Source organism: Scardinius erythrophthalmus, assembly GCF_964197995.2.
Source record: "Scardinius erythrophthalmus genome assembly, chromosome: 8".
Taxonomy (NCBI): Eukaryota; Metazoa; Chordata; class Actinopteri; order Cypriniformes; family Leuciscidae; genus Scardinius; species Scardinius erythrophthalmus.
The window spans coordinates 24,380,081-24,407,106 of NC_138228.1; the positions used below are offsets into that span (position 1 = coordinate 24,380,081).

Genomic DNA, 27,026 nt, shown 5'->3' on the forward strand with positions numbered 1-27,026 from the left:
ACAAATGTGTGTGTGTGTGTGTGTGTGTATGTGTGAGAGCGAGTACATGGTGTGTGTAATTGTGTGTGTATCTTTACATTTGTGTGACTCTATGTGTGTAATATGTCTGTGTATATGGATCTTATACAGATACCAGTATGTTTCTATGTGTATGTTGTTTGTGTTAATGAAGTGACCGCCTGGGGAGTGAGAGCAGGGAATAGTGTGCAGAAATAAAGAGAAAATAGTGCAAGAAAAGATAATAGAAAAAAAAAAAGAAAAAGAAAGTAAATGCAGAAACCATAAAAAAAAAAAAAAAAAAAAACCTAGCTATTGACATAGACTAGAGACTGGCAGTGTTAAGGCCCGTTCACACCAAGCACGATAACTATAAAGATAACGACAAAGATAACTATATATGCGTCCACACCAACGAACGATAACGGCCTTTTTATTCTAAGCACGCGCGCGCGCGCCCCATTTTAAATGCGCGAGACCTTTAAATTAGAATGGATTCTGATTGACTGTCAGTGTTTTATCGTTTGACAGCTGAAAAAAAAATCGTTCTGAAAGTGATCCCAACGATATCGTTCCTCATATCTTTATCGTTATAGTTGTGGTGTGAACTCTGTTATTCTTTAATATGGAGAACAATTTTTAGAATTATATCTTTATCGTTATCTTTATAGTTATCGTCCTTGGTGTGAACGGGCCTTTATAGTGAATAAATATCACCATCAATTAGCAGATCTTGTGTATTAAAACCAGTGAGTCAGATTAACCCTCTGAAGTCGGCAAACGCGCCCGTGCGTTTTGCTGGATTTTCTTCACATTGTAGCACAATAAACTTAAATTTCTCCGTCATTTATGGTCATACAGAAAAAAGAAATATAAAAAAAGAATCTGTGATATTTTTACTTTTGTATGTGTCCACTTACAATCAAATCAAAACATTGTGCTTTTGTAAAATAAAGAAAATAAACAGGGTGTGCGTTCTGCCTCTCCGTCGCGGTGAACTTTTTTTTCTTGAGTACGTCTATAAACTGAAACAAAACTCAGCGAATACTTGTCACACATTTATGAGCTATATACCTTTATAAACATTTAAGTGTGTACTTTTAAATGATCGGATTCAAACTGAAAACAAATATTCTCTGTTTAAGTAATTTGTATAAAACCAACAAGATGTCCAGCTTCTCAAACGCTTCCTAATTACTTTTAATTTGAACATGCCCACTCGCGCAAAATATATTCACATGCAAATCTCCACATGGGCGAACGCGCTCGTTACCTCAAAAACAAAACACCAAAACACTTCACAAGTCTCTGCTTTTCGTCGAGTTTGAAAGGCGCACCATGAGCTTACATTGGATTTAGGATTGGATTTACCTCAGAAGAAGAAGAATGTGATTTGAAGACAAGAAAGATACAGGTAAGAAATTCTTACATATTAGTTTGTTATTGTTGCATAAATTTCACATTGCAGTTGAACTGTTGCTAGATATATGGTGAATATTATAATATTTAGACCTGTGTTTACTGTTACTGTGTTTGTGGATATCTACTCAAACGTAGATATGTATATGGTAACCATAATGTTTTATATTTGAGCGCGATCGTGTTTGAATGTATCATATTTGATACATTCGAAAAGCAAAACGCACCAAACGGCTTCATGTTTTTACTATTATCTCATTTCATATCATCATAACGAATGGAAACATTTGAAGTAACATGATAATCAATATATTTTTCGCTTAGTTGTTACTGAAATATTTTAGAAGATTTATAGGCTGCTATGGTTATTGTTATTATTATTTTATGCAGCACTGTGCATAGCCTATGCCTACAAGGCACAACAAACCTGGTGTTCATTATATTATTGTTGGAAACATTTGTGTGTGTGTGTGTGTGTGTGTGTGTGTGTGTGTGTGTGTGTATTCTGTGAATTTTAAAAAGCAATTTTAACCAGAAAAATCTAAAATGTATTCCCAAAATCGTGCAGGCCTTTCTCTTGATATCAGTATGTTCACTTTTTTTTTTTTTTTCAGGGCCCAGATGCCACTGAGTCTTGCTGACTTCAACATTCACACAAGTCTCTGTACATGAACCTGGTAAAGTGAAAATCAAACACCTTGGAAATGAAAGGTATGTACAATGTTTTTAGGAATGGCACAAAGGTCTCTGTCTTTGGATCATTGGTTATCTTTGAATTATGTTGTGTTGTAAATAAATCAAACAATCTAAAAGCCATTCTTTTTTAAATCTCCTCATTCTTTGTGAACGGTTGCTCAGAATGATAGCTCCTAATAGGGCAGTTAGATGAGAGTCTTCTTACTCAGGTGAGAAAAGCTTACATATTAATGAGCTCCCGCATAAAGCTTTGTGGCACAAAACACGTCGTAAAATTTTTAAATCAATATATTATCTTATCTGAATGAGCAGTCGGGGTGATTTTCACATCGTTTTAGACCAAATATTCTAGGCTACGTCATACAATTTTCAAAAGTCTTGTGAAGAAATAATCAGTATGGGTTCATGACCTTATTTCAGTGAGAATTTTTTTTGTATTTTCACAAACCACGCATAAATGTCATTATCTCAAAACTACAAACTTTTACACACATGCTGCTGATATATTATTGTAGCAGAGTTTGCGCTGAATACAGTGTAATTAGACTTTAGCCATGAAAATGTCACAAGTAACAGAAATGAGCACAAATGTCAGAGCATGTCAGAACACCTCCAGGGCCCAGAAAACAGCTCAGACCCCAGAGGGTTAACATCTCTCTCAGGTAAACTGAATGAGAAAATAGAATACATATCTGATTTCAGTAGAGCCAAGGGGTGGTGTTCTGGTCTCGATGTAGGTGCCCATTTACATACAGTTTGTCCACCGAGATGACAGTGCGGGCTCCTTCCTCCAGGAATCTCCTCCTGATGGGGAACAAGATCTTACGACGCTCCAGGATTTCTTTTGGGAACTGATCATTCATGCTGTAGTCAGTTCCCCGGAGCTGTCTACCACAGCGCTTCACCTCTTCTTTTTCTTTATGAAGCACAAATTTAGCAACTATGGGACACGGTCTTTGCCCTGCTGATCTTTTTGCGCCTAGACGATGTACGCGAAAAAATTTAATAGCCTTAACCTTAACTTCTGGAAGTTTCAGTTGTGTTTGCAGAAAGTTTTTGACAGTTACCTCAGCATCTTCCTCGGGGTTGCTCTGGCAGACCGGCGAAAACCAGATTATCCCTCATGCTCCTACCCTGCACGTCTAGAACTGTTTCTTTCATTTTCTTATTTTCTACCGAGAGTCGTGTTACCTCTTCGTTTAAGTATTTCACGGACTCCCGGAAGGTGCTATTCTCCGCGGCCAGAGCTTCTACCTGCTTTTGGCTGTATTCCAGAGACTCACGTAGTGCCTGGATTTCCCGGTGAAGAGCCTCCAGCAGGCCCAACCGCGCATCAAAGCTGGGAAGACCAGCCTGCCGCATCACACACCTCCTGTAGGGAAACCCCTGAGATTAAGGCTTTGGAGGCTGCCAAACTCCTAGTAGAATGAGATCTGACCACCAAAGGTGACGGCTGGCCAGATAACTCATAAGCAAGAGAAACTGCCTTGACTATCCACTTACTGATCATCTGCTTAGAAGCTGGAAGACCTTTCTTAGGTGATCCAAAACAGACAAACATCTGATTTTCTCCACTGGGCAGCTCTGTGGACATAAGTGTCCAGTGCTCGCACTGCACAGAGGAGATTCAACTTTTCCTGGTCCGGAGTCATAAAAGGTTCCAAATTTCTGGGCGGGGGTGAAGGATTGTGCCCCCCGCCTGAGACAGAAGGTCTCTCCTGACCGGAATCTCCAAGGGAGAGCCGTCGAGGAGATATATCAGGTCCGCGAACCAAATTCGTCAGATTCCTCCATTCTTTCAGAAAATATACTAAGGGTACTAGCCTCTCGGGACTGGCCTCTGGCATAACTGGAAAAGCCACTTCTGTGACCTGAAGCATACTGGCAGGAACCGACCAAACCGACTGTTTTTGAACCCACCTCAGAGGGTGTGAGTTTGACGCAGCGTTGAGTTGACACTGAGCCAGGTGCTCACTGGAGACCGCTGCGCCCCAAGGCACCAAGGGTGGCGGGGTTGGCAGAACGGCCCCCTGAGGGCACCGAGGTGGGGCGGGCACCATATATTTAGGTGAGCCTTCAGGCAGGATGGCCATCGCCACGTCAAAGCCTGTTCCTGTCCCATGGCCTGTTCCTGTCCCAAGACCTGTTCCTGTCCCTAGACCTGTTCCTGCCCCAAGAACATTATTTGACATTTTTATTTTTTTTCTTGTTATATTGTTCATAATGAGTTGATTGAGGAATACTAAGAAGGTTGATGTCTAACTTAATGATAAAGTTAATGAATATAAAAAATATATTCATAAAAAAATAATGAGGAAGAGAGAAGTGAATGATGTCCCGGGTCACTTAAGGGTTAAACACGTCTGATACATGGAGAAAGGTGGAGGAGCAAAAAACAAACAAAAAAACAAAACATAGGAAGACCGAGCTTGTAAGAGACGGCTAGGTTCACACAGTGTTTGGGATTGAAAACCAATTTTACATTATAACGTCCTGTTTACACAAGAGATTACATATAGCTTAGTATTCTATCCACAAAGGAACTCAGTCAGCCCCCTTTTTGGTTTCTTGCTAGCAGGGAATAACCATTAAGTCCATTATACTTAAGTCTTATCACAGTTAACGCCAGTGATACCACAATATGAATTCTGTCATTTCTAAATCATCATAATTTCTAAAAATCATGGTGAGTAATCATGTGTCAATAATATTTTTTAAAACTTTTTTGTCTGTCCATAATGCAAAGCAGAGCCTGCTGTGCTGGCCATGGTAGATTAGAGTTTAGGTCCAGTGTTCACACAGAACAAACTGCTGTGAGCTGAATGAACCAAAGGGTTGTTTACAAATAATACTTTTTTTTTTTTTGCTTTTAACCTGTTAAGCTGCAACCCCACTTTTGAAAAATCCCCAGAAATGACATACCCAAACTGAAACAGATACAGTTCATGAACCCTCTGCACTAAAAGCACAAGTATGATCTCATTTGAAAGCTGACACCTGGCAGTTTATTGTAAATGTAGAATTAATTATTGTCATAATGAAAAATATAGTTATAAATAGCTTCAAAATTTTGTAAAGTTATTAGAAATTTATTTTTATGAAACATTTTCATGAAAATAAAATTGAAGTTGGCACTGTAGCAATCTAGAAATGCACTGCAGCTAAAGCCACATGTCTGACCATGTTATATGTACAATATGAAGATGATAAGTCTAAAACTCTGTATTTAGTTAAATGTTTTTCAAGATCATGTCATGACTTTATTTTGATTTGACTCTAAAATGCTGCTGATGATTATAGTCATCTTCTAAGTCATCTATTCAGTCTTTTGTCTCTATTGTTTTGTGGTGCAGACGAGCCCCATTCAGTCTCAGTCTCCCCTTGCACACATTCACACCTCTCCAGCCTGGTTATGGCTCTAAATATGCATTTCTTTTGTCTGCATTATAGTTACTAACGACTGGCTATTCACAGGCTATTCATAGGGTTTCAGTCCCTAATTTCTTTTCTCAAAGTTCTCACTGTATCTAACTGTATCAAATGCCCTTCTGGAATAAAGAAACATGTCAGCAAGCATTCCTATTTAGAAACAAAATCATAAAAGATAACTTCTAGGCTGCAGGTGCACCTAGAGCTAGCTAGCATGTTAGCTTAGCACACCATCAATACACGACAATTTATGAGATTAAAACCATGTTTGTGCTCCAAACTTACTTTATAATAATAATAATAATAATAATAAGTTTTATTTATATAGCGCCTTTCCAGAGCTCAAGGACACTTTACAATAGACAAACAACAAGGCAGTTGACAAAGACAGCAGACAGAACAACAGTAGGCAGTTGAGAGTGCAAGTACAGTAAGTGAAAAATGGGTAGATGGGGAGGCAATCAGCATAATACAGACAGATATAACTTTGAAAAAAAAAAAAATAAAAAAATAAAAAAAAATAAAAAAAATAAAATAATAATAATTAAGAATTATAACATTCAGAAAATAGGTGAGTTTTGAGCATGGATTTGAATTCAGAGATAGAGTCAACAGAACAGAGTGATCGGGGGAGAGAGTTCCACATTTTGGGCGCAACAACACTGAATGATCTGCCCCCCATTGAAGCAAGACGATGCCGAGGGACGACGAGAAGGCTAGAATCAGCGGATCGTAAAGAGCGAGTCGGGGTGTAGGGGAGAAGCAGGTTACAGAGATAGGGGGGAGCCAGGCCGTGCAGAGACTTAAAAGTGAGAAGGAGAATTTTGAATTTGATACGGTAAGCCACAGGAAGCCAGTGAAGATCATGCAGAATTGGGCTAATATGTGCAGAACGCTTGGTGTGGGTGAGTAGTCTGGCAGCAGAGTTTTGAATGTATTGTAATTTGGAAATGGAGCTAGCTGATAGGCCAATGAAAAGTGCATTGCAGTAATCGAGACGTGAGGTGACAAATGCATGGATGACAGTTTCAGCATCTGAGATACTGATAAAGGGACGGAGCTGAGCGATACGACGTAAATGAAAGAATGCCAATTTAGTGATAGAATTAATGTGAGAGTGGAAAGATAGATTGGAATCGAAAATTACACCAAGATTTTTAATAGTACTAGATGGTTTGATAAGAGAGCCAGCGATCTCACAGGTGAAGTTGGTAGGAATTTTTTTAGTGAGTGACGGAGGTCCAGTGAAAATAATCTCAGTTTTGTCCATGTTAAGTTTTAGAAAATTTGAATGAAGCCAATCTTTTATTTCATGTACACAAGCAGAGATTTTGTCAGTTGTGAGAGATAAAGTAGATGTACAGGTAGTATATAATTGAATGTCGTCAGCGTAAAAGTGATAATTAAAACCATGACGGCGGAGGATCTGACCAAGAGGTATTATATAGATTATGAATAACAATGGCCCAAGAACGGATCCCTGAGGGACACCTTGCTTCAGGGGGACAGTAGGTGAGCGAAAATTCTGAAGTGAAATGTAGAACAGTCTGTCAGAGAGATAGGAGGAAAACCAGGAAAGAGCAGCACCAGAAATACCCACATCCGAAAGGCGAGAAATGAGTAGTTGATGGGAGACCGTATCGAAGGCAGAGCTGAGGTCAAGCAGCAGGAGCATAGACAGAGAACCAGAGTCACCAGAGAGAAGCAGATCATTCAGTACCTTAACTAGTGCAGTTTCAGTACTATGCAAAGGGCGAAAACCAGACTGAAAAGGATCAAAAAGATTATTTTCAACTAGAAAAGACTGAAGCTGGGAGGCAACAGTACTTTCTAGTAATTTAGCTATGAAGGGGAGATTTGAAATGGGACGATAATTAGATAAAACTGAGGGATCAAGGTTGGGTTTCTTGAGAACAGGGGTAACAGCTGCAGTTTTGAGTGACAGAGGAAATGAAGCAGAGGTAAGAGATGCATTGATGAAGTGAGAGATAGGTGCAGCAATAGCTGAATGGCAACGTTTCAGAAGAGTAGTAGGAGCAGGGTCAAGATGACAAGATGAAGGGTTGGATTTCAAGATTAACTCAGAGACAGAAGAAGGAGTAGACAGAGAAAAGAAAGACAGGGATTGACCAGGTTGATTCGGCAGATAACTAATGTTCGTAGCATCATTAAAGAGGCACTGGTTTACGGCATCTGTCTTTTCTAGCAAGTAAGTCAAGAATGAAGTGCAAAGTTTATCAGAAGCTAGAGCAACATGAGATGGAGGTTTGGTGAGTTTATTTATTGTGTTAAATAATGCTTTTGGCCTGTTACTTGATTTATTAATTGTAGCAGATACAAAACTGGAACGAGCCAGGTTCAGGGCCGATTTGTACTTTTTGATATGCTCAGTAAATGCCAAATGGTGAACAGTCAGGCCAGTTTTCCTGTAGTAACGCTCAAGCCGTCTACCAGTGGCCTTTAAGATACGGAGCTCAGGAGTGTACCAAGGAGACGAATGTGTGGAAGGGACACTTCTGGTCTTGACAGGAGCATGCTTATCGAAGATATCCGCGATTATGGTGTTATAGTTAGATAGTATCAGTGAGGGTGAGGAGATATCAAAGACATCAGAGAGATTAGAAGAGGAAACGGAGGTACAAAATAATGCAGTATCAACAGCTTTGAGATTGCGGTAAGATATGACTGTTGTAGAACAATTCTTAAGCATAGGCAGGCTGAGGCTAAAATCAAGAAATTTATGATCAGAAATACCAGTGTCAGTAGAAGTGATGGAGGAGATATTGGCCCTTGATGTACAGATCAAATCAAGGGTGTGACCACGGGAATGAGTGGGAAAATTAACATGCTGAGTCAGATTAAAACATTCAAAGATAGAAAGTAACTGGTTGGTGTTAGAGCAAACAGCATCAACATGAATATTAAAGTCACCAAGCAGTAGAATGGGAAATGACAATGAGCAGGCAAGGGTCAACAGTTCGCTGAGTTCAGAAAAGAAGTTAGACAGGACCTTAGGAGGTCGATAGAGCAAAATAATTATGAGAGAGTCAGCCTTCAAAACCATGTACTCAAATGTACTGGTATCATGAAAGTCAAGTTGCTTGATACGGAAGTTATCACGATGGATGATAGCAAGACCACCCCCTTTACCATGGGGTCGCGGTCTGGACAGATAATTATATCCATCTGGCGTAAGTAGATTTAACTGTAGAAAATCTTCGGGAACTTGCCAAGTTTCAGTAAGAAGAAAAATGTCAAGGTTATTGTCAGTGATCATTTCATTGAGATAAGGGGCTTTGTCCGAAATTGATCGACAGTTCAAAAGTGCAAAGTGATGATGCGATGGATTCAAATTAGGTGTATGTTGCAGATCGCTATCAGTGAGATAGATCAGAGAACGCTGAATGGTGGGACCGGCAGACAGTTGTCTAGGCATGGAAGATAGTCTATTGTTGGTCCAGATGCAAGGAGGAGCATCAGTCTTTGAACAGAAGGAACTCAAGAGTGTGCGCCGCGAACGGTGTATGTATCTTGGGCGACGGAGAATCCCTAGTCTCTGGCAGTATTCATACGTCACCGAATCAAGACGCGGGCGGCAGTTAAAGGCCCTCAGTTGTGATGTAGAATATTCAATATCCATCACAGATGTAAGACAAAAAATAATGCAGAGGAAAAAAGAAAAAAATGTTTTTGCACAAGGCATGTTGATGCTGAGAAAGTGAAAGCCCAATCACAAGCAAAACCACGTTAGCCAAACCTGAACGTCACTTCACCAAAACAGCTGACTAAATAGGAGGCAACGCACCCAGATAGTAAGCAGTAAACAAACAGCGCAACCGACAGAGAGAGCAGTAACTCACCCATCCGAGGAGCCGAGTGTGGTAGAGATGTAACAGGGAAGAAAGCTCGCAGCAGCCCGATGGCAGACTTATCAACAGTTCAGTTCAGAGTTTAAACAGTGAAAAAATGGAGTAATCCAACCAGGCGCGAAACAGATGCACAGACACGCACAGTATTCTCAACGTCTTGCAGACAGCAGAGGTGGTCAGTGCAGTGACAACAGTCCAGGTCAGTGAGCAATAGTGAAAAACGGAGTAATCAACACAGAGTTCCGATGAAAAAGAAAAAATATCCGAACCAGACAAACAGTACAAACAATCCAGGATTCGAAGCGGCAGCACAAACGCGCACAGCGTACTCGACCCGGAAACCCGGGTCGCAAGTAGAGTGTTTTAAATAATCTTCTGTGATCTAATTTGGCTTCAGATAAAAAATCAGACAGAAAATATACTATTGTATGGTATTCTGCACAATGAAGAGTCTATATAGATTAGCATTACATTATAAATATAATCTATTATTATGAAAATACCTGCCATGGCTTGAAAAACACAGGTAACTCAAATATCATTGCAATCATGTTTATTGTCTTCAAAACATCTTTATCTGCATGTTACAGCGCGATCTCTGTGGCTGCGTCCGAAACCGCATACTCAATGAGTAGGTACTTAATTTCAATGAGTACTTACTTAACGAGCGCTAAAAGAGTAGGTAATTTATAGCCAAATCTCGTTGAGTATGAATGCGAACCGGACATCTGCCATGTTGACGTTATCATGTGACCTACGACGCGTTATCACACGCGCAACAACTTAAAAGATTTGAACGACACGTTTAATTCATCTGTCTGTAAATATCTTGATATTGATTAAACTTGCTCATTTTGAAGAAACTGCTGTCATTTATTTTGTGAATACATTTATATACGTTTGATTAAAGTTCTTATATTTAACCCTACTAATGTGACCCACCGTTTTATCCTTACGATATTATTTTTTTTTATTACGAAATCCCAAAATGGTCATCTCTTGAATGTTGTTAATTTCTTTATTTTATATCCAAACATTTTTATCCACAAGCAAAAGTGGCTAACTGCTTTATGTTTTCCTCTTTTTCTTGTTGAATTTAACTCTCGTTTCATCCCTCAGGCCTAGGCCTATAAATATATGTTTTTTTTTTTTTTAAATGCATTATAATGAATTATTTAAGAAAAATATATTAAGATATTCAACCTTGTACTAGGTTCTTTTTTTCCTGTGTGAAAAATCTCATATTATGTATGCAAGCCCATGATATATGAAGAGTTCAGATGCAAAAGCCTCTAAGTGCCATCTGAAAATTTCTTCTAGAATGATCATTTTTATCAAGCTTGTATATTTAAGTTCAATAATTTCACTTAAATGGCAATGCAAATTACCTATTAATTGTCATTTAAGTGAAATGACTGAACTTATATATACAAGCTTTATAAAAATGATCATTCTAGAAGAAAATTTCAGATGGCACTTAGAGACTTTTGCATCTGAACTCTTCATATATATATATATATATATATATATATATATATATATATATATATATATATATATATATATATATATATATATATATACACACACCTCATAACATCAGTAACTCAACAGCCCTACCTAGAACGGCTTTCCTCAGCGTTTGTAATGTCTGCACAAAGGGCAGCTGTGCAAAGATTTGCCTTTGGAGAAAACTGTTGATTTTATAATTCAATAAAACAAAATGTAATGTATGTCATATGACATAGCTATGCATGATTGAATACACTCTAGATGTGTATATAGTGAACATATCTACATTTTCATTCAAACAATTAAATAAAGCATTAATTAAATTATTATATTTTATTTACTGACAACAATGAGAAATATAAAAAAATTAATAAAAGAATGAATGAAAGTCACCATCACACAATAAACAAATGCATTCAAGTCAACACATGAAACAAAGCTTTATTCAAACTACAATTATATGTATATAGGCTACAGGCGCTGAACCCCACAACCGTCTCAGCACAGCGGTTCCCATTCTGCGGCTTTATTCTGATGAATCAGCTGACAGCCAGAGGTGAGCCGTGCCTTCATGCCTGAGGTTGTTGCTTGATGTGTTGTGCTTCACAATCTGAGGCAATAAGGGCAGATGGAGTGATGGAGGGTCTCATAAGGACAGGTGGAGGGTCTCATAAGGGCAGGTGGAGTGATGGAGGGTCTCGTAAGGACAGGTGGAGGGTCTCATAAGGGCAGGTGGAGGGATGGAGGGGCTCATCCATGGCACCATCTCCAGGATTCAGCTGTGAGCTCCTCATCCTCAGTGCTCACACCAGCCTGCTGACATTTCAGATCCTACAAAAATGCACAAACATAACACTAAAGCAGTCATTTTAACCGCACAATGTCATTTGATTTCAGTATTAATTAGAAGACAAAAATGCTTTTTTTTTCACAAATGCCGCCATCATCTTTCCTTGTAGGTCCTGCTCCACCACAAAAGATCTACAGCAAATGCACAGAAATCAAGAATCAGAAAAGTGCTGTAATAGCTCTGTTTGAAATTACAATAATTAAAATAAACTACAACTTAATATTGAAATAGTTGTTGTTATTCATTTCTGTAGTATATGCACTCAAAGCCTTTGATGGCAGCATTCAGCTTCATGAGCCACTCTCCACCGGATAAACACACATCTGTTCATCTGTCCCGACTGTAACATCCAGACAAGATTCACATTACCATTTATGAACTCAACAACATTTTCATGTTGAGGTTGTTTTAACTTTTTATCCAACATAAATGTTCCTCAATTTATCAACAGTAATGGACAAATAAAATAGATAACTTATGTTTATTACTTTATAGATTTATTCTACATAATAGCACACATTCATCACTCAGATGTCTACCGTATTTTCCGCACTATAAGGCGCACTTAAAAGTCTTTATTTTTTTCAAAAAACGACCGTGCGCCTTATAATCCGGTGCGCTTTATATATGGATCAATTGGTTAATTGATTGATTACGGCTACCGTAGTCAGTAAACACAAAATGGCACCTTTTAAGAGACACGCGTACGACGCAGAATTCAAGCTCAAGGCTGTCAGTCACGCAGTAGAATATGGGAATAGAGCAGCAGCGAGAGAATTCAACATTAATGAATCAATGGTACGGAAGTGGAGGAAGCAAGAAAATGACCTGCGCCAAGTAAAAAAGACTAAACAGAGTTTCCGAGGGAACAAAGCGAGATGGCCACAGTTAGAGGACAAACTCGAACAGTGGGTTGTTGAACAGAGAGCAGCAAGTAGAAGCGTCTCTACAGTCACTATTCGAATAAAGGCCACAGCGCTCGCACGGGACATGAACATTGATGAATTCCGAGGCGGTCGTTCCTGGTGCTTTCGTTTTATGAAAAGACGTAATCTCTCCATCCGCACACGAACTACCGTCTCGCAGCAACTGCCAAAAGATTACCAAGAAAAGCTGGTCACTTTCCGCGCATACTGCAAAAAGAAGATCACTGAAAAGAAGATCCAGCCAGAGCACATCACCAACATGGACGAGGTTCCACTCACCTTTGATATTCCTGTGAACCGCACTGTGGAGAAAACGGGGACCAGTACGGTGTCTGTACGCACCACAGGGAATGAGAAGTCATCCTTCACTGTAGTTCTCGCCTGCCAGGCTAATGGCCAGAAACTTCCACCCATGGTTATTTTCAAGAGGAAGACCTTGCCAAAAGAAAACTTTCCAGCCGGTGTCGTCATCAAAGCTAACCCGAAGGGATGGATGGATGAGGAAAAGATGAGTGAGTGGCTGAGAGAAATTTACGTCAAGAGACAGGGTGGCTTTTTCCACACAGCTCCGTCCCTATTGATTTACGACTCCATGCGCGCCCATATCACCGATGCTGTCAAAAAACAAGTGAAGCAAACTAATTCGGAGCTTGCCGTCATTCCGGGTGGATTAACGAAAGAACTCCAGCCGCTAGATATTGGTGTCAATAGGGCGTTCAAAGCTAGACTGCGAGCTGCGTGGGAGCAGTGGATGACAGAAGGTGAACACACGTTCACCAAGACGGGGAGACAGCGCCGGGCGACTTACGCCACTATCTGCCAATGGATCGTGGATGCCTGGGCTGACATATCAGTCTCAACTGTGACCCGAGCTTTCACGAAGGCAGGAATAATCTCTGAACTGCCAGGCAACAGCAGCGACACTGACTCGGATAATGACGAGGGGGAGCCTGGCAGGTTGGATGCCGTAATCGCCCAACTGTTCAATTCGGACACTGAAGAAGAAGAATTCGAGGGATTCGTGGATGGGGAATGAACTGAAAAAGTGAGCTTTACGTGTTATACGTACTGAACAATGTTGAGTTATGCACTAACGTTTGATTTAGTGATATCAGACTGTTTCTTTTACTACTGAATTAGGGAAAAGTTCCCTTCCACGTTTGGGAGAAGAGTGAGCAATGAACTGAAAAAGTGAGCTTTACGTGTTATACGTACTGAACAATGTTGAGTTATTCACTAACGTTTGATTTAGTGGTATCAGACTGTTTCTTTTGCTACGTGTATACTGAATTAGGGAAAAGTTCCCCTCCACGTTTGAGAGAAGAGTGAGCAAGGCTGTGAAATATTATTAATATGCACTTCAACGTTTGAACAATGTTACCATGGGAGTGAAGTGAACGGAGTTGTCAGAACCTTAATAAAGTTTGACTTTATCTGACTGTTTTGTTGACATTCCCTTTAGCACAGCTCCATCTAGTGGATGCATAACGCAAACCCAGTCAAACGTTTGACTGCTGTATTTTCTATTCTATGCGCCTTATAATCCGGTGCGCCCTATATATGAAAAAAGTTATAAAATAGGCCATTCATTGAAGGTGCGCCTTATAATCCGGTGCGCCTTATAGTGCGGAAAATACGGTATTTCATGTTGTGATGTGCTCTTCTGCAATACTTACTGAAGATTTTCCTGTCAGATGTAAATAGATATTTAAAATAAGCATCTTTAAGATGTATATGGTTTATGTAAATCCACTTTAGAGACGTAACTTACGTGTCCTTACTGGAGCTCCCCTGTTAGCTAACGTTATACATAATAAAACGTGTTTTTACAGCAAAATCACAACTATACTATACTGTGTAACGTCTTTACACCTTCAACAATTCAACAGTTTACTCTACAGTCAGACTGATCTCATGAAATGGCGTATGTATGACACGCCAATTCGATTTCCATTTTTGGCGTGCTATCAACACGCATAATCGCTTTTTAGCGTGTTTATCAACGCCGTTGATTTAACGTTACATTACTGTATAAATATGACCTACCCCAACTCCGTCCCTAAACCCAGTGCCGGCCCGAGCCTTTTGGGGGCCCTAAGCAGAATTTGATTTGGGTTCCCCCTCCCAACAAGCGGAGTCACCTGTGCTTGACGATTATTGACACAATGTCACTCTATAATGTTACATTATAAATTAATACAATGAGGTTATGTATTAATACAAAATAAATACTTAATAAAAAATAGATACTTAAAAATGTTTTTACTTTTTCTTTACTCTTTTACTAACTCTTTGAAACTTCTGAAAAAAAATATTGTCACTAAACATAATAAAAAAAACTTATTTGCAAAATATCCTCCAACGTTTTGCAACACTTTGCAGTTTGAACGATGTCTTGTTGTATGAACATAACGGAGTATGTTTTTATGTTTCCACTGTTCGATCGCGCCCGCGCCTCACACACACACACACAAACAACATATTCAAGCATTGCAATCTTGACATCGCAGCCTGTTCGTTATAGCCGTAATAAAATATAATAATAAAATAGTCAACCTAACATATAAAAATTACACTGCTCTGTTTAAATAAGCCTACAATTAGTATTCAGCGCTGCGTAGCCTAAGCAACGCTCCACTGTGATGTTTCCAAGCATATTTTGGCGCATGTGAAGAGAATGATTTTTTTCCCCCTCGATATTGGATTTCAAGCACATTTTTGCGCATGTGAAGACAATGATTTTTTTCCCCTCGATATTGGAACGTGGGTGAAGTACAAAGAAGCCTATAATAAAGAATAGTTTACCATCCAAATCTATCGCGACGAATGTTAAACATTTTGATTCTAATGAGAGAGATACGCGAGCCCAACGCCGCTTTCACTTTCGCTTTTAAATTATTTCGTTTTGGCTTGTTTTTAGTTATTTTTTATTATTATTGTTCTGTTCTGAATATCATTAAATTTAAAGGATAAATCATTGATCAAATCAAATTTTTGTGACATGGCTTAACATTACCGTGACTTTGCGCACGAATTGTCTATGCACGCGATCGCGCATGACTCAAACACTGGCAGACACAGCAGCAGTTGTAGGCAGGTATATTGATCATGAAATCAGAATTTTCTTGTCTTGAATTATTAATCCATTCATTCATTTATGTCACTTGTTTAATTTAATTAATATGTAAAAAAAATAATAATAATAATAATAATCGCTTGGGGGCCCCCTGGTGGCGAGGGGGCCCCAAGCAGCCGCTTAGTTCGCTTATGCCTCGGGCCGGCCCTGCCTAAACCTACCCGTCACTGGGGTTAATACCATGTATAGATTATAAATGTAAGATCCCTTAACTCTACTCCCACACCTAAACATACCCATTTTATGGACAATATTAAAATGATAAAACGTAATGGACAGGTATGTAGGAAAATGGCATTTTTATGAACAATATGGCATTAAAACATAGTTTGAGCCACGAATCCTACCCCTAAACCTAACCATAACCATTTTTAAAAACTAACTAGGCAACAATTATAAAGAAAAACAACAGACAGACGAGTATAATCACAATAATTTAATATAACCTTACAACACAACATCGATTCACAAAATACACCAATTTTATTAGCTTGATGTAACGTTAATCCAAACCTTCAGAATCCATTATTTGCAAGAAAAAGATCCAAACTCAGCCCTTTATCCAGTAATCGTCATCTTGACCGTAAACGTCAAACCCCGCGCTTGTTATGAATTCAAATTCAAAAATTGCGCCCTCAAGAAGCGTTACGATAGGTTACTATGGTTACGGCAGTAATATCAAACGCTCATTGGCTCTCGCCTCGCCTGCTTCGTCACAGATTGCGTCATGCACATTTGAAATGAAATGAAGCGCGCACTGCCGCGCAGCCCTCAGAGCAGCGAACCGAACCGAAGACGGATTAACATTTTCATGGATTTGAATTAATAACTTAAATTCTGCTTTGTTACCTCATATACAAAACCACTGCCAGAGAGGACTGCGACACATCGTCACGTAAACAACTTTTGGTACCGATTTTGACATTTTCTCATTAAATAAATTATTCTGATTATACTTGTCTGTCAGTTGTTTTTCTTTATAATTGTAGCCTACGTAGTTTTAAGAAATGGTTATGATTAGATTTTGTTTATTGGCGTAGACATACACGCGGAAGATGACGGTTCGTTTCAGCGTAAACATACACGCGGATAGCTTTAAAATGCGTATAAATAACACGCCACTTTTTACTTGAAAGTGGCGTGTATGTTTACGCAAAGTCATGATGTCATGTTGCAACAGTAGTTCAACACTTGCAATTTTAACACAAGAAACCGTGTTTACTCACATTTGAAAGCACCCGCGTCGCCAATCTCTGCGATGTTTTATAATGACGTATCCTCTCGCGTGGCCTCCTGGGATAGAAGAGTAGCCATCGGTCGAGCACTCGAAAATCTGTCCGAAAGCAGTAAGCCATCCGGGAACTTCTCGCCTACTCTTTTATGAATACTGATGTTTCGGACGTACTGCTTCCTTCACGTACTGTTTTCGCCTACTATATAGTAGGAAAGTAGGCATATTCGGACGCACTTAAGTCCGAATCTCGCGATAATTAGTACGTCATCCAGGTAATTCTCGCCTACTCTTTTGGATTCGTACATACTTTTTCGCTCGCCTACTCTTTTTCCCATACTAAATAGTAGGGAAGTATGCGGTTTCGGACGCAGCCTGTAGCTTTGTGTGTATCAGTGACGTCCTGGAATGTCACATGATCATGGCTCTTCTTCATGTTCCATATATGGACTATTATTGTGCATAATAGCGCCCTCAGGCTATTGGTATGAATTGAAAACACAGTATCAGAGTATCCAATCGCTCATAATGATTACATTGACGCATTTGGGAATTAATTCAATAAATATTATTCCTGTCTATAGAAATCTGATGTAAACCTATGAGAATATATCAATATTTCTCCAAATCTGCACATTTTTGAGCTAAAGCCCTGAGGGACGTTGTTTTGTGAATCGCTGTCATGACGACAGCACGGGAGTTTTTTTATGAATGAAAGCGGCTGACGCGCATAATTCATATCAAAGGTATCGACTCATTTTTTTCAATTCATAACTCCTGACACAAATTAAGAAATAACTGTCGCTATAAGTTTTTCAGAATACAATAGTGGTCAAATACTGAAACTTGAGTCTTATATCTTTTTAATGATGTATAGTTTGTCAAGGTATAACATTAAATCTGATAGTAACTTTGAACTATATATAAAAAAAACGCTTCAGTGCGCCCGCGCACTGGCAACGGTTAACAGGTTAAAAACATCACTACGAAAAACGAGTCTTTCTAGTAATCCCGAAGACATTGATTAGTTTGTTCACGTGCGTTTAATTAGGGTTAGAGCTACTCTGAAGGACAGTGGCCCTCCAGGACTGAAGTTGCCCATCCCTGTATTATACAGTGTACCTGAGTAAAAGTGAATGCAACTGCCTTAGTATTAGTGATGGAAATTTCAAAACACTGCTTCATGAAGCTTCGAAACCTTTATGAATCTTTTGTTCCGATTCAATTGTTTGGAGCGTGTATCAAACTGCCAGAGTCACGTGAAACCCTTTGAAATTTCAATGGTTCACCACTGGGGCGATGATCTCTGTCAACTGAAGGGTTAAAATTTAAGAATCTATTTCAGATATGCTTCCTTACATAACATCACAGTGAAGGATACTGATTTTAGCTTTTAAGGTTAAGATCTCAGCAAAGTTGCAATTCCTGTTTTCTTTAATGGCTCTTCGAGCCCCAGTTTCACTCAGACTGATGGGATTAGCACACGAATGATTCACTGAGAATCTTACCTTTTGTTACCTTAACCTGTACACTCATTTACATGCTTTGTTTGAATTTGTCTCCACCCCCAAAAGTCCCTCCTCCTAAAATGCCTATAAGATAACATGTAAAGTTATGTTAGATCAGATCATGTTGGAAGTTTCTACAGCAACGTACGGCGGAGTTCTCAATAAAGAATAACTTCCGTTGAACGCGATCCCAACTGTCTCACTGGTCTCTGCTTTGAAGAAAGAAAAACTTTACAACACAACCCATGAATCATGAAGAGTCACTGAGAACCAACGAACAAGTGTCTGTGGATTTTACCTGAACTCTGATCAGTTTTATACATTTGTAGATGTTTTACTTTGACATTAGTATAATTAAAAATTAATAATGGTAGTTAATAGTCTCTTATTGGCCTGTTTAGCTGAGCCATTCATAGAGCAAACAAAACAAACCCTGACAATTGATAAAAGAACATATAGACACTTGATAATCTTATTAGATGACTAGATAATTGCATTTGAAAGATTTTACTTTCAATAAAAAAAAATTGCTATAGATTTGTAAAATGTGTTTTTGTGCATGTTTGGCCCGGGTTTTTGTTGCATTTACACTGTTCTGACCACTAAGGGTCAGCGTGGAAACGGGTGTCAGATTGTTTCAAAGCCTCGACACAATACGGCACATTTGCTTCAACTGTTTCAGTGTTTCACAAAGCCTTGATCTGCCCCACCACTCCTTAGTATATCAGTAGTCTCTTTAAATCCATTTTTTAAAGGTTCGGTCCTCTGTCACAGGTTGTTGCAGGAAGGCAGACAAAGATGAAGAATAAAGTTCCAATACGAAGTTGTTGTTGTTGTTGTTGTTGTTGTTGTTGTTGTTGTTGTTGTTGTTGATGATGATGATGATGATGATGATGATGATACAGGAAGGGCAACACACACTAAATGCAACATAGACTGAACAGAGAATGAATGAGAGGGATCAACATATATAGCAAACACAAATGAGGATAATTAATAGAACACAGCTGAAACCAATGCACACAAAAAAGGAGCGGGAAAACTGAACAAAGGAACATATGATGAGAATGAAAACAAACTAAAAGTCCATGATGATGACATTAAGAGAACATAATGGTGACAGTTGCTTAATATATAGTAGGGAGGCATGCAAACTTGGATGCAACCTATGCAAAAAGAGTAGTTTGTCTAAATTCACAATGTTCATAAAACTGTAAGCAAAACGTACCCAGTAAGATTCTGAATGGGGCATCCAATGGACACAGGAGAGGATTTCTGAATTGCAGTAAAGTGACAAACTGACTCTGGGTCAAATGACAGTGACAACCTGATGAATGTACTGTAGTCTGCCCAGACGACATTCATGATACTACAGACGTTAGGCTCATGTGAGATGAGCAAAATTGGTGCAGAATCACACATGGATGATCACAATACATACAGCCTAGAAATGTGTGGTCCGACTTGCTCTGATGTCTTTCTATCTTATGCAAAACAAAACAAAAAAGGCCACATTCACATTGTCAGTGTTTGGGATTGACAACTGCATTTACTTACAGGTGTGAGTCTCGAAATTTGCTGATCACATAGCAGCTTACAATAGCATCTCGAGTACTGTCTGTATTGACCATCCAATAGGAGTCAAGCTTTGCAAATCTCTGCAGATTGCTTTTTTTACAGGAACCAACTGAGGTGTCACTCTATTGGATTGGTAGTAATCATAATTCTACTTTACAATACGTGACAACTTTAATACATTTCAGCACCCCAAGTTCCTTAGAAAATTTATTTTATTTCTAGATTTAGTTCAACATTTTTCAAGCAATCTTTTTCCTTTTCCCCTATACATTGAGGACCCCTTGTGGGTATAGTTATATAGCTTGTGGGTATGTTCTTAATATGTTGGTTTCGTCTTTAATTTCTAAATTAAATTTAGTTGAGAACTGATTATGATATCACATTTTGGGCAGCAAATTTTACCACATGACATTATTTCAAATGTCAATATTTCAAAACATTTGTCATTTCTCCTCATTTGTTTATTACATCAAGCGTAAATTGTACATTACATTTCCTAGCACATTGAGTATTAGAAATATATTATTATTTAATAAATATATTGTTTGATAATTATGACTTTATATGGGAATTCTGAGTGAGGGCTAAAGATTTCCCCACACAGACACCGCAACTTATTCAGGTCGGTCACAAGGATTTGTCATGTTGATCAACAGAATGCTTCTTAAGAAAGAGGCAGGATTAGGAAAACTCAATGACTGGAAGTCTGACATACTTAACCAGAAATAAGTCAGATGCTTCATCGGAGGTCAAATAAATAAATAAAAATAAAACATATGCATCAAATAAATGTTTAAAGTCAATATGATACAGGGTTATTTTAAAGCAAGCAAATGGATAACTTGTATTTTAACCATTATAATATTAGAAGACATTGCAAACATTTTTTGCTTATTTGTTTAGGGAGGTGAAGCCCAAAACAAATTGAGACAGTCAAATCAGAGTTTACAATCTTACAGTAAGGTAAAACTATTTATTCTTTGTTTCTCTACCCATAATGGCTTTTTTAGTGTTTTTCTCTGGATGTAAAAGGATTATGTAGCACTTTGGGGCAAATATTGCCAACAATAATCCAAAACTGGAAGCTAGGATGGCAAATATCTCAACAGCCACTGCATATTTCCCAGGTGAGCTCACATATGCTGGAACAAATGCAATCCACACAGCACAGAAGATCAACATGCTAAAAGTAATGAACTTTGCTTCATTAAAATGATCTGGAAGATTTCTCGCCAGGAAGGCTAACATGAAGCTTACTGCTGCCAATAGTCCAATGTATGCCAGCAGCATAGAAAAACCAGCCACTGAGCCAATAGCACATTCATATACTATTTTAGAGCGAAGATACTGGTTGTTTTTATGGGGTGTTGGAGAGGCAGTTGATAGCCAGACTGCACATATCACAACCTGGAGGGCTGTTAGGATCAGAACTGTGCATCTTTGTTGAGCTGCTCCAAACCATTTCATAGCACTTTTACCCTCTGGTCGAGATGCCTTGAACACAGCTATTACCACCATAGTCTTGACCAGGATGCTGGAGATGCACAGAACAAAGCTTATGCCAAACACTGCATGCCTTGACTGACACGTCCACAATTGTGGCCGGCCAATGAACAGTAGCACACACAGGAAACACAGTTTGAGTGACAACAGCAGCAGGAAGCTGAGCTCTGAATTGTTGGCACGCACTATGGGAGTGTTTCGGTGATGAGCGAAGATGACCATCACAAGAGCACAGAAGCAGGTGCCAAGCAGAGATGCAGTGGTCAGAGAGATGCCCAGAGGATCCTCATATGACAGAAACTCTACTTCTTTAGGGACACACTGATCCTTATCTGGATTGGACCAGAACTCATCTGGACATATTGTGCACTCATTAGCATCTGTGAGAGAGACACACATTAACAAACAAACAAACAAACAAATAAATAAGAGAACATTTTAAATGATATTCAAATTAAAAAAAAAAAAAAAAAACTGTCAGTAAGTTCACCGGTTGTATTAGAAATCTCTCCATCTCCGCATGGCAGGCAGTCAAAACAGCAGACCGGAAGACCCTTCCTCCTTGCTCGTCTGGTTCCTGGGGAGCAGCTCTCACTGCATACAGACCTTGGGGGCTGAAATAAACATAATCTGTTATCAGTCATGTGTTTGCCCTCTGTTTTACATTATGACAAGGTTGGTCTTTCCATTCGTTTTTCCTCATTTCTCTTATTATAGCTTTGACTAGTATTTAGACTATATATCTCCAGAATAACATTAACATGTAATGTTTATTTACTTTTTTTGTCTCAAAGTTCCAGTATAATGCATCTTCATTCAGTGTGAGCACCTTCCCTGTAGCTGTCCCTTCATCTACCACACCAACTGTGCGGACGATGATTGATCCATCAGAACTTGGGTGCCAGTTCATCACATCATATATGGCCAGAACATCACCATTCCCATCAAATGACACATGATCCCCAAAGCCTGTGCTGAAGTTCACTTGCTGTAGGTAGTGAACCAGCTGTACGATTTGTAGAAAGAATAGGGGTTAAATGCTGCACGTTTTATTTTATTTTTGTGTCTAGTTGTTTCTTCTGTGTAAAATTATTCTGCACCATGTATTTGAACCTTACTTGCCAGGGCTGTAGGTTTGTTATGTCGGCACATCTGTTCCCACTGAATGGTCCTCTGCCCTCCTCACACTGCATCAGGTCATGAAGCGCATGTGCCAGGGCATAAACTGTTTTATACACATTATATGAGGCTCTTAGCTCTGATACATCTGTGTATGCCGTGTATGTTCTGCTCAGATCCTCTTGCCCTGAACACATTTTGTCTCCTCTACCTCCAGTGTTAAACCTGCACCCAAACATGTTCTCCCAGAAGATTCTCACCATATTGTTTTTTTGATTATTGTTAGGACGGAGGTGTAGCAGAAATTCATGAAGTCCTTTGATCTCTCCACGCCTGATGGCAATGCCCAGTGTGCCCCCCAGAAAGGGCAAAAGACGCTGAGTATGAAAAACAGGTGAAGTAGCCCAAGCTTCACTCGCAATCCACTGTCTGCCGGTTACATTCTGCAATACCACCTCATCCATCAAAGGCAACACATAAGTTGAAGTGGAGAACACCACCACCACTCTTGCTGTAGAGGCCTGAATCACTCCCACTATACGCTGTATATCTTTGTGGCTGTTATCTAAAGGCAAAATTTCAGAAAAAGCAACACACCCTTCTAACACATGCACATTCTGGAGGAATGACTGAGCAGCGTAGTTTCCGTAGTCATCATCACTGTAGACAAGACCAACCCAGGTCCATCCAAAATGGCTTAAAACCTTAATCATAGCTTGCACTTGAAAGGCATCACTGGGGATTGTTCTGAAGAAAGAAGGGTATTTTTTTCGGTTACTCAAACAGGAACAGGTAGCAAAGTAGCTAACCTTATAAGGCAAAAGCAAAAGGAGAGACAAAGAATGAGAAAAAAATTAGCTGTACGAATTTTGTTTACATACAAACATGATCAGTTTAAGGAATAAAAAGATTCTGCTACTTATGAAAATTAGTTTACAGAAACAAATGCTAAAAAGAACAGAAATTGTTTATATTTATTATTATTTTATTAGTCATTTTATTCCAGCTTACTATAGGTACTCGAAATAGTCCCAGAACACTAGAAATCGCTATAGAAGGAGTGGAATTTGAGTCCCCCACAATCCCAATAACTGGAGGAGAGCCAGTACAGTTTAGGTTGGAGAAGGACTCCTCTGTCCCACTAACCAGGGTTATGGCAGCCCGGAATGCCATTCCTAGCATCACACAGTTGTCATAAAGATGGTAACCAAGTGTGATGTTAGGCAGCAGGTTTGGATTCTTATTGATCTCATCTATTGCAAAAACCATGGTTTGTGCCTGCTGGAAACTTGCCATATCAAATCTAAGAAAAAGCAAGAGAAATATTCATATTTAACAATTCTGAAAATGAAACGCACAAAAAAAGTAACATGTTAGAAAATTCACACTAGCAATTAACAGTGTCTTCTAGTGCATGAGTTGTTTTGTAAAGAATGTTTTTTTTTAGGTTTATTTTAAAAATGAAATTTCTTTTTCTTTCTTTCTTTTTTAGCCTTGTGTAGCTGTTCGTATCCACTCCAGACTCACTGCTCACAGTAAGGTTGTTCTGGCTCTGTTCTGAAGCTCAGCTCTGGGAACACTGTAAGGAAGTGAACCTCAAAAAGGCCTCCAAGTATGACATCCCCAGTCCGGTACATTCCATTCAACCTGAAGTGTCTCTGGAGCTGACAGGTGCCTGATCGGAGGATTGAAGCTGCAGAAATAAAGTTAAAGGACAGATACAGGTAGGTGTTTAGAGTAGTCCACATCTCTCTCATTTTCTGACCCACTCACCCACTCTGCTCATTAATTTATTATGAAGGTAGTGGGGGTGTTACCTAAACAGAACAGGCGGTGCCAACCAATTATTCTTGCCTGGAATATAGAGCGTCATTATATGATTCCCTCAGATTTCCCTATTTAAATGAGTGTGAAGAATTGCAATTTAGTTTAAAGTTGCAGTTTTTTTGGTATTGATCATTCAAACCATCCAAATAAATTGATAAATCTCAGCTACTTGAGGGTAAGGACATTCAAAGTGAGTGCCCTTGATACACACACTTTTCTGTGTTTGCTCCATGTCTTGCTTTCTTAGCAGCACTACACATTAATGGCATAAAATATTGTATTGTATCATAATATGTTCTATAAGATGTGACATAAAATAAACTCATGAACTTCATTAAAGGTAAAATTAGTCCTTTCTCAAAAGAAATAAAAATGGATAAGTGCACATACATACACTGTACTCTCTCACAGAGATTCCCTAAAGGATTTACTTATTGAGATATTGTCTTCTGCTTTACAATGTCTTTCTCAAAATGTCCTCTAGATGACAGTCATGTGGCTTTATTGCTTACAATTTAAGACTTTGTTTTTCATTTCAACTCACTTTCTACAAGTAGTATGCAGTATAGCTTTAGGTACCAGATTTCACAGAACCAAACTTAATTGTACAACAGTAAACAAAGATGTCCTTAAAATCAAACATTTAAATGTATTCATATTTAAAATGCTCTCATCTCAAAATGCCCATTGGTAGTACCCTAGATGGTAAATATCTTTCATCTAGTAAACTCTTTTTATTCTCACATTCATGATCCTCGGCTGGCCAGTCAATATTTAATTTAGCAACAGCGCGAGTTAAAACCTCCATAAGCTCCTCATCAACAGAGGTATGAGCTGGCGAAAACTCATAATCCCCTGCATCAACACTAACGACGTCCAATTCTTCAGAACTGGATAGTCGCAGCATTGGTGCCTCATCCCGGGAAAGAAACCGCAGAACGTGCTTCTCCCTGAGATAAGGCACTGGATCTGGCAGGTGAAGGCTGAGATAGGGCTGGGCCCGTTTCAAACCCCACTGTCAGATCCATTTGCGAACCCCAAGATGTGAGTCGCCGCTGTGCCTCAGCAGCAGTGGGACCCGCACCTCGGGGAGCACGAACCGAACCGTCCTCCTCAAAGAACGCCCGACGAGAGCTGAGCGTCCTCATGGACAGCTTCTCGCAATGCTCACAGTCAGCTCCCTCGAGAACTGACTGGGCATGCTCCACTCCCAAACAAGCAACACCAAGCTGATGTGTGTCCCCACCCGTGATATAACGAGGGCAGGGAACGACACAACACTTAAGATCTTACCTGCTTGCCATTATATATATATATATATATATATATATATATATATATATATATATATGTATATGTGTGTGACCTGATCCAGCAAAATGAGTCACAGTGACCCAAATTTCAAAATTGAGATTAATGGAAAGATGAGACCATAAGCTTTCAAATGATATCCTAGTCAAAGTCATACCTTGAATGGTTGTAAATATATACACATTTGAATTATTTTTTGTTGATATCTTTCAAAATCCATTGCATTTATAGGGATAAACTATTTATTTTACAGCTTAGTTTGACCAAAGACATTAATATATATAAATGCTATGAAACCAGGCTGAAGCTCAAATTATTTTAAAGTTTTTATTTGAATAAATAATTTAAAAGGCACTTTTACAAAAATTTACTAAAATCAGAAAGATTGAACAGAGGTGCTACATTTTTGCTTGAGATAGAGGTGTGTGTGTGTGTGTGTGTGTGTGTGTGTGTGTGTGTGTGTGCGTGTCTGTGTGTGTGTGTGTGTGCACGCCTGTGTGTGTGTGTGTGTGCGCGCGTGTGTGTGTGTGAGAGAGAGAAAGTGAGAGAGGCAGAGAGACATGGAAACAGAAAACAAATAATGCTAGCCTATGCAATCATATCTTTGTGTAGGCTAGTTGACAATAACAATGTAACAAATTCATAACGGAGATACCACCAGTTAAATATTGGGTTAAAATAAATCAAACACATTGTAATGGATTCTCCTTGCAGATAAATACACTCACACAATAATTGCACTCACTCACATCCATATACAATAAATACACTCACTCAGATTCAAATTGGATATTAAATTCACATTTCAGCTCTTTTCTTCTTAGCTGGGCAGGGAGAGGGACAACTTACTTTCTCAACTGGCGGTTTTGGGCATGTAATGTCCTTTGTATTTTCTGTGCAAAACTCATGGATATTTTGGTACAGATAAGTCTTTGTAACGGAGAGCAGGTCATGAAGTCTGCTGATTAAATTAATGCAGTTTAATATGCAACAACCTCTATCTTGCACCGACTGAAGCCATTCAAACATTCCAATCAACAAACAGACTTTGTTCCTCTGGAACTGTCTACAAGCAACAAATGGTCATTTGGCTCACATGAGCGGAATCTTCCTCT

At 39.0% G+C, this 27,026-nt stretch overlaps 1 protein-coding gene across 1 annotated transcript; it reads right to left on the reverse strand.

The window, feature by feature from the left end:
• Positions 1–21,120: 21,120 nt before the first annotated feature.
• Positions 21,121–24,521, reverse strand: LOC308695073 (extracellular calcium-sensing receptor-like; the record flags this gene model as incomplete). Its single annotated transcript, XM_081373010.1, has 6 exons — positions 21,121–22,034; positions 22,145–22,268; positions 22,433–22,660; positions 22,773–23,582; positions 23,785–24,076; positions 24,301–24,521. The coding sequence occupies 6 exons, from the start codon at positions 24,519–24,521 to the stop codon at positions 21,121–21,123; spliced, it is 2,589 nt and encodes an 862-aa protein (XP_081229136.1).
• Between the last annotated feature and the right edge of the window lie 2,505 nt (positions 24,522–27,026).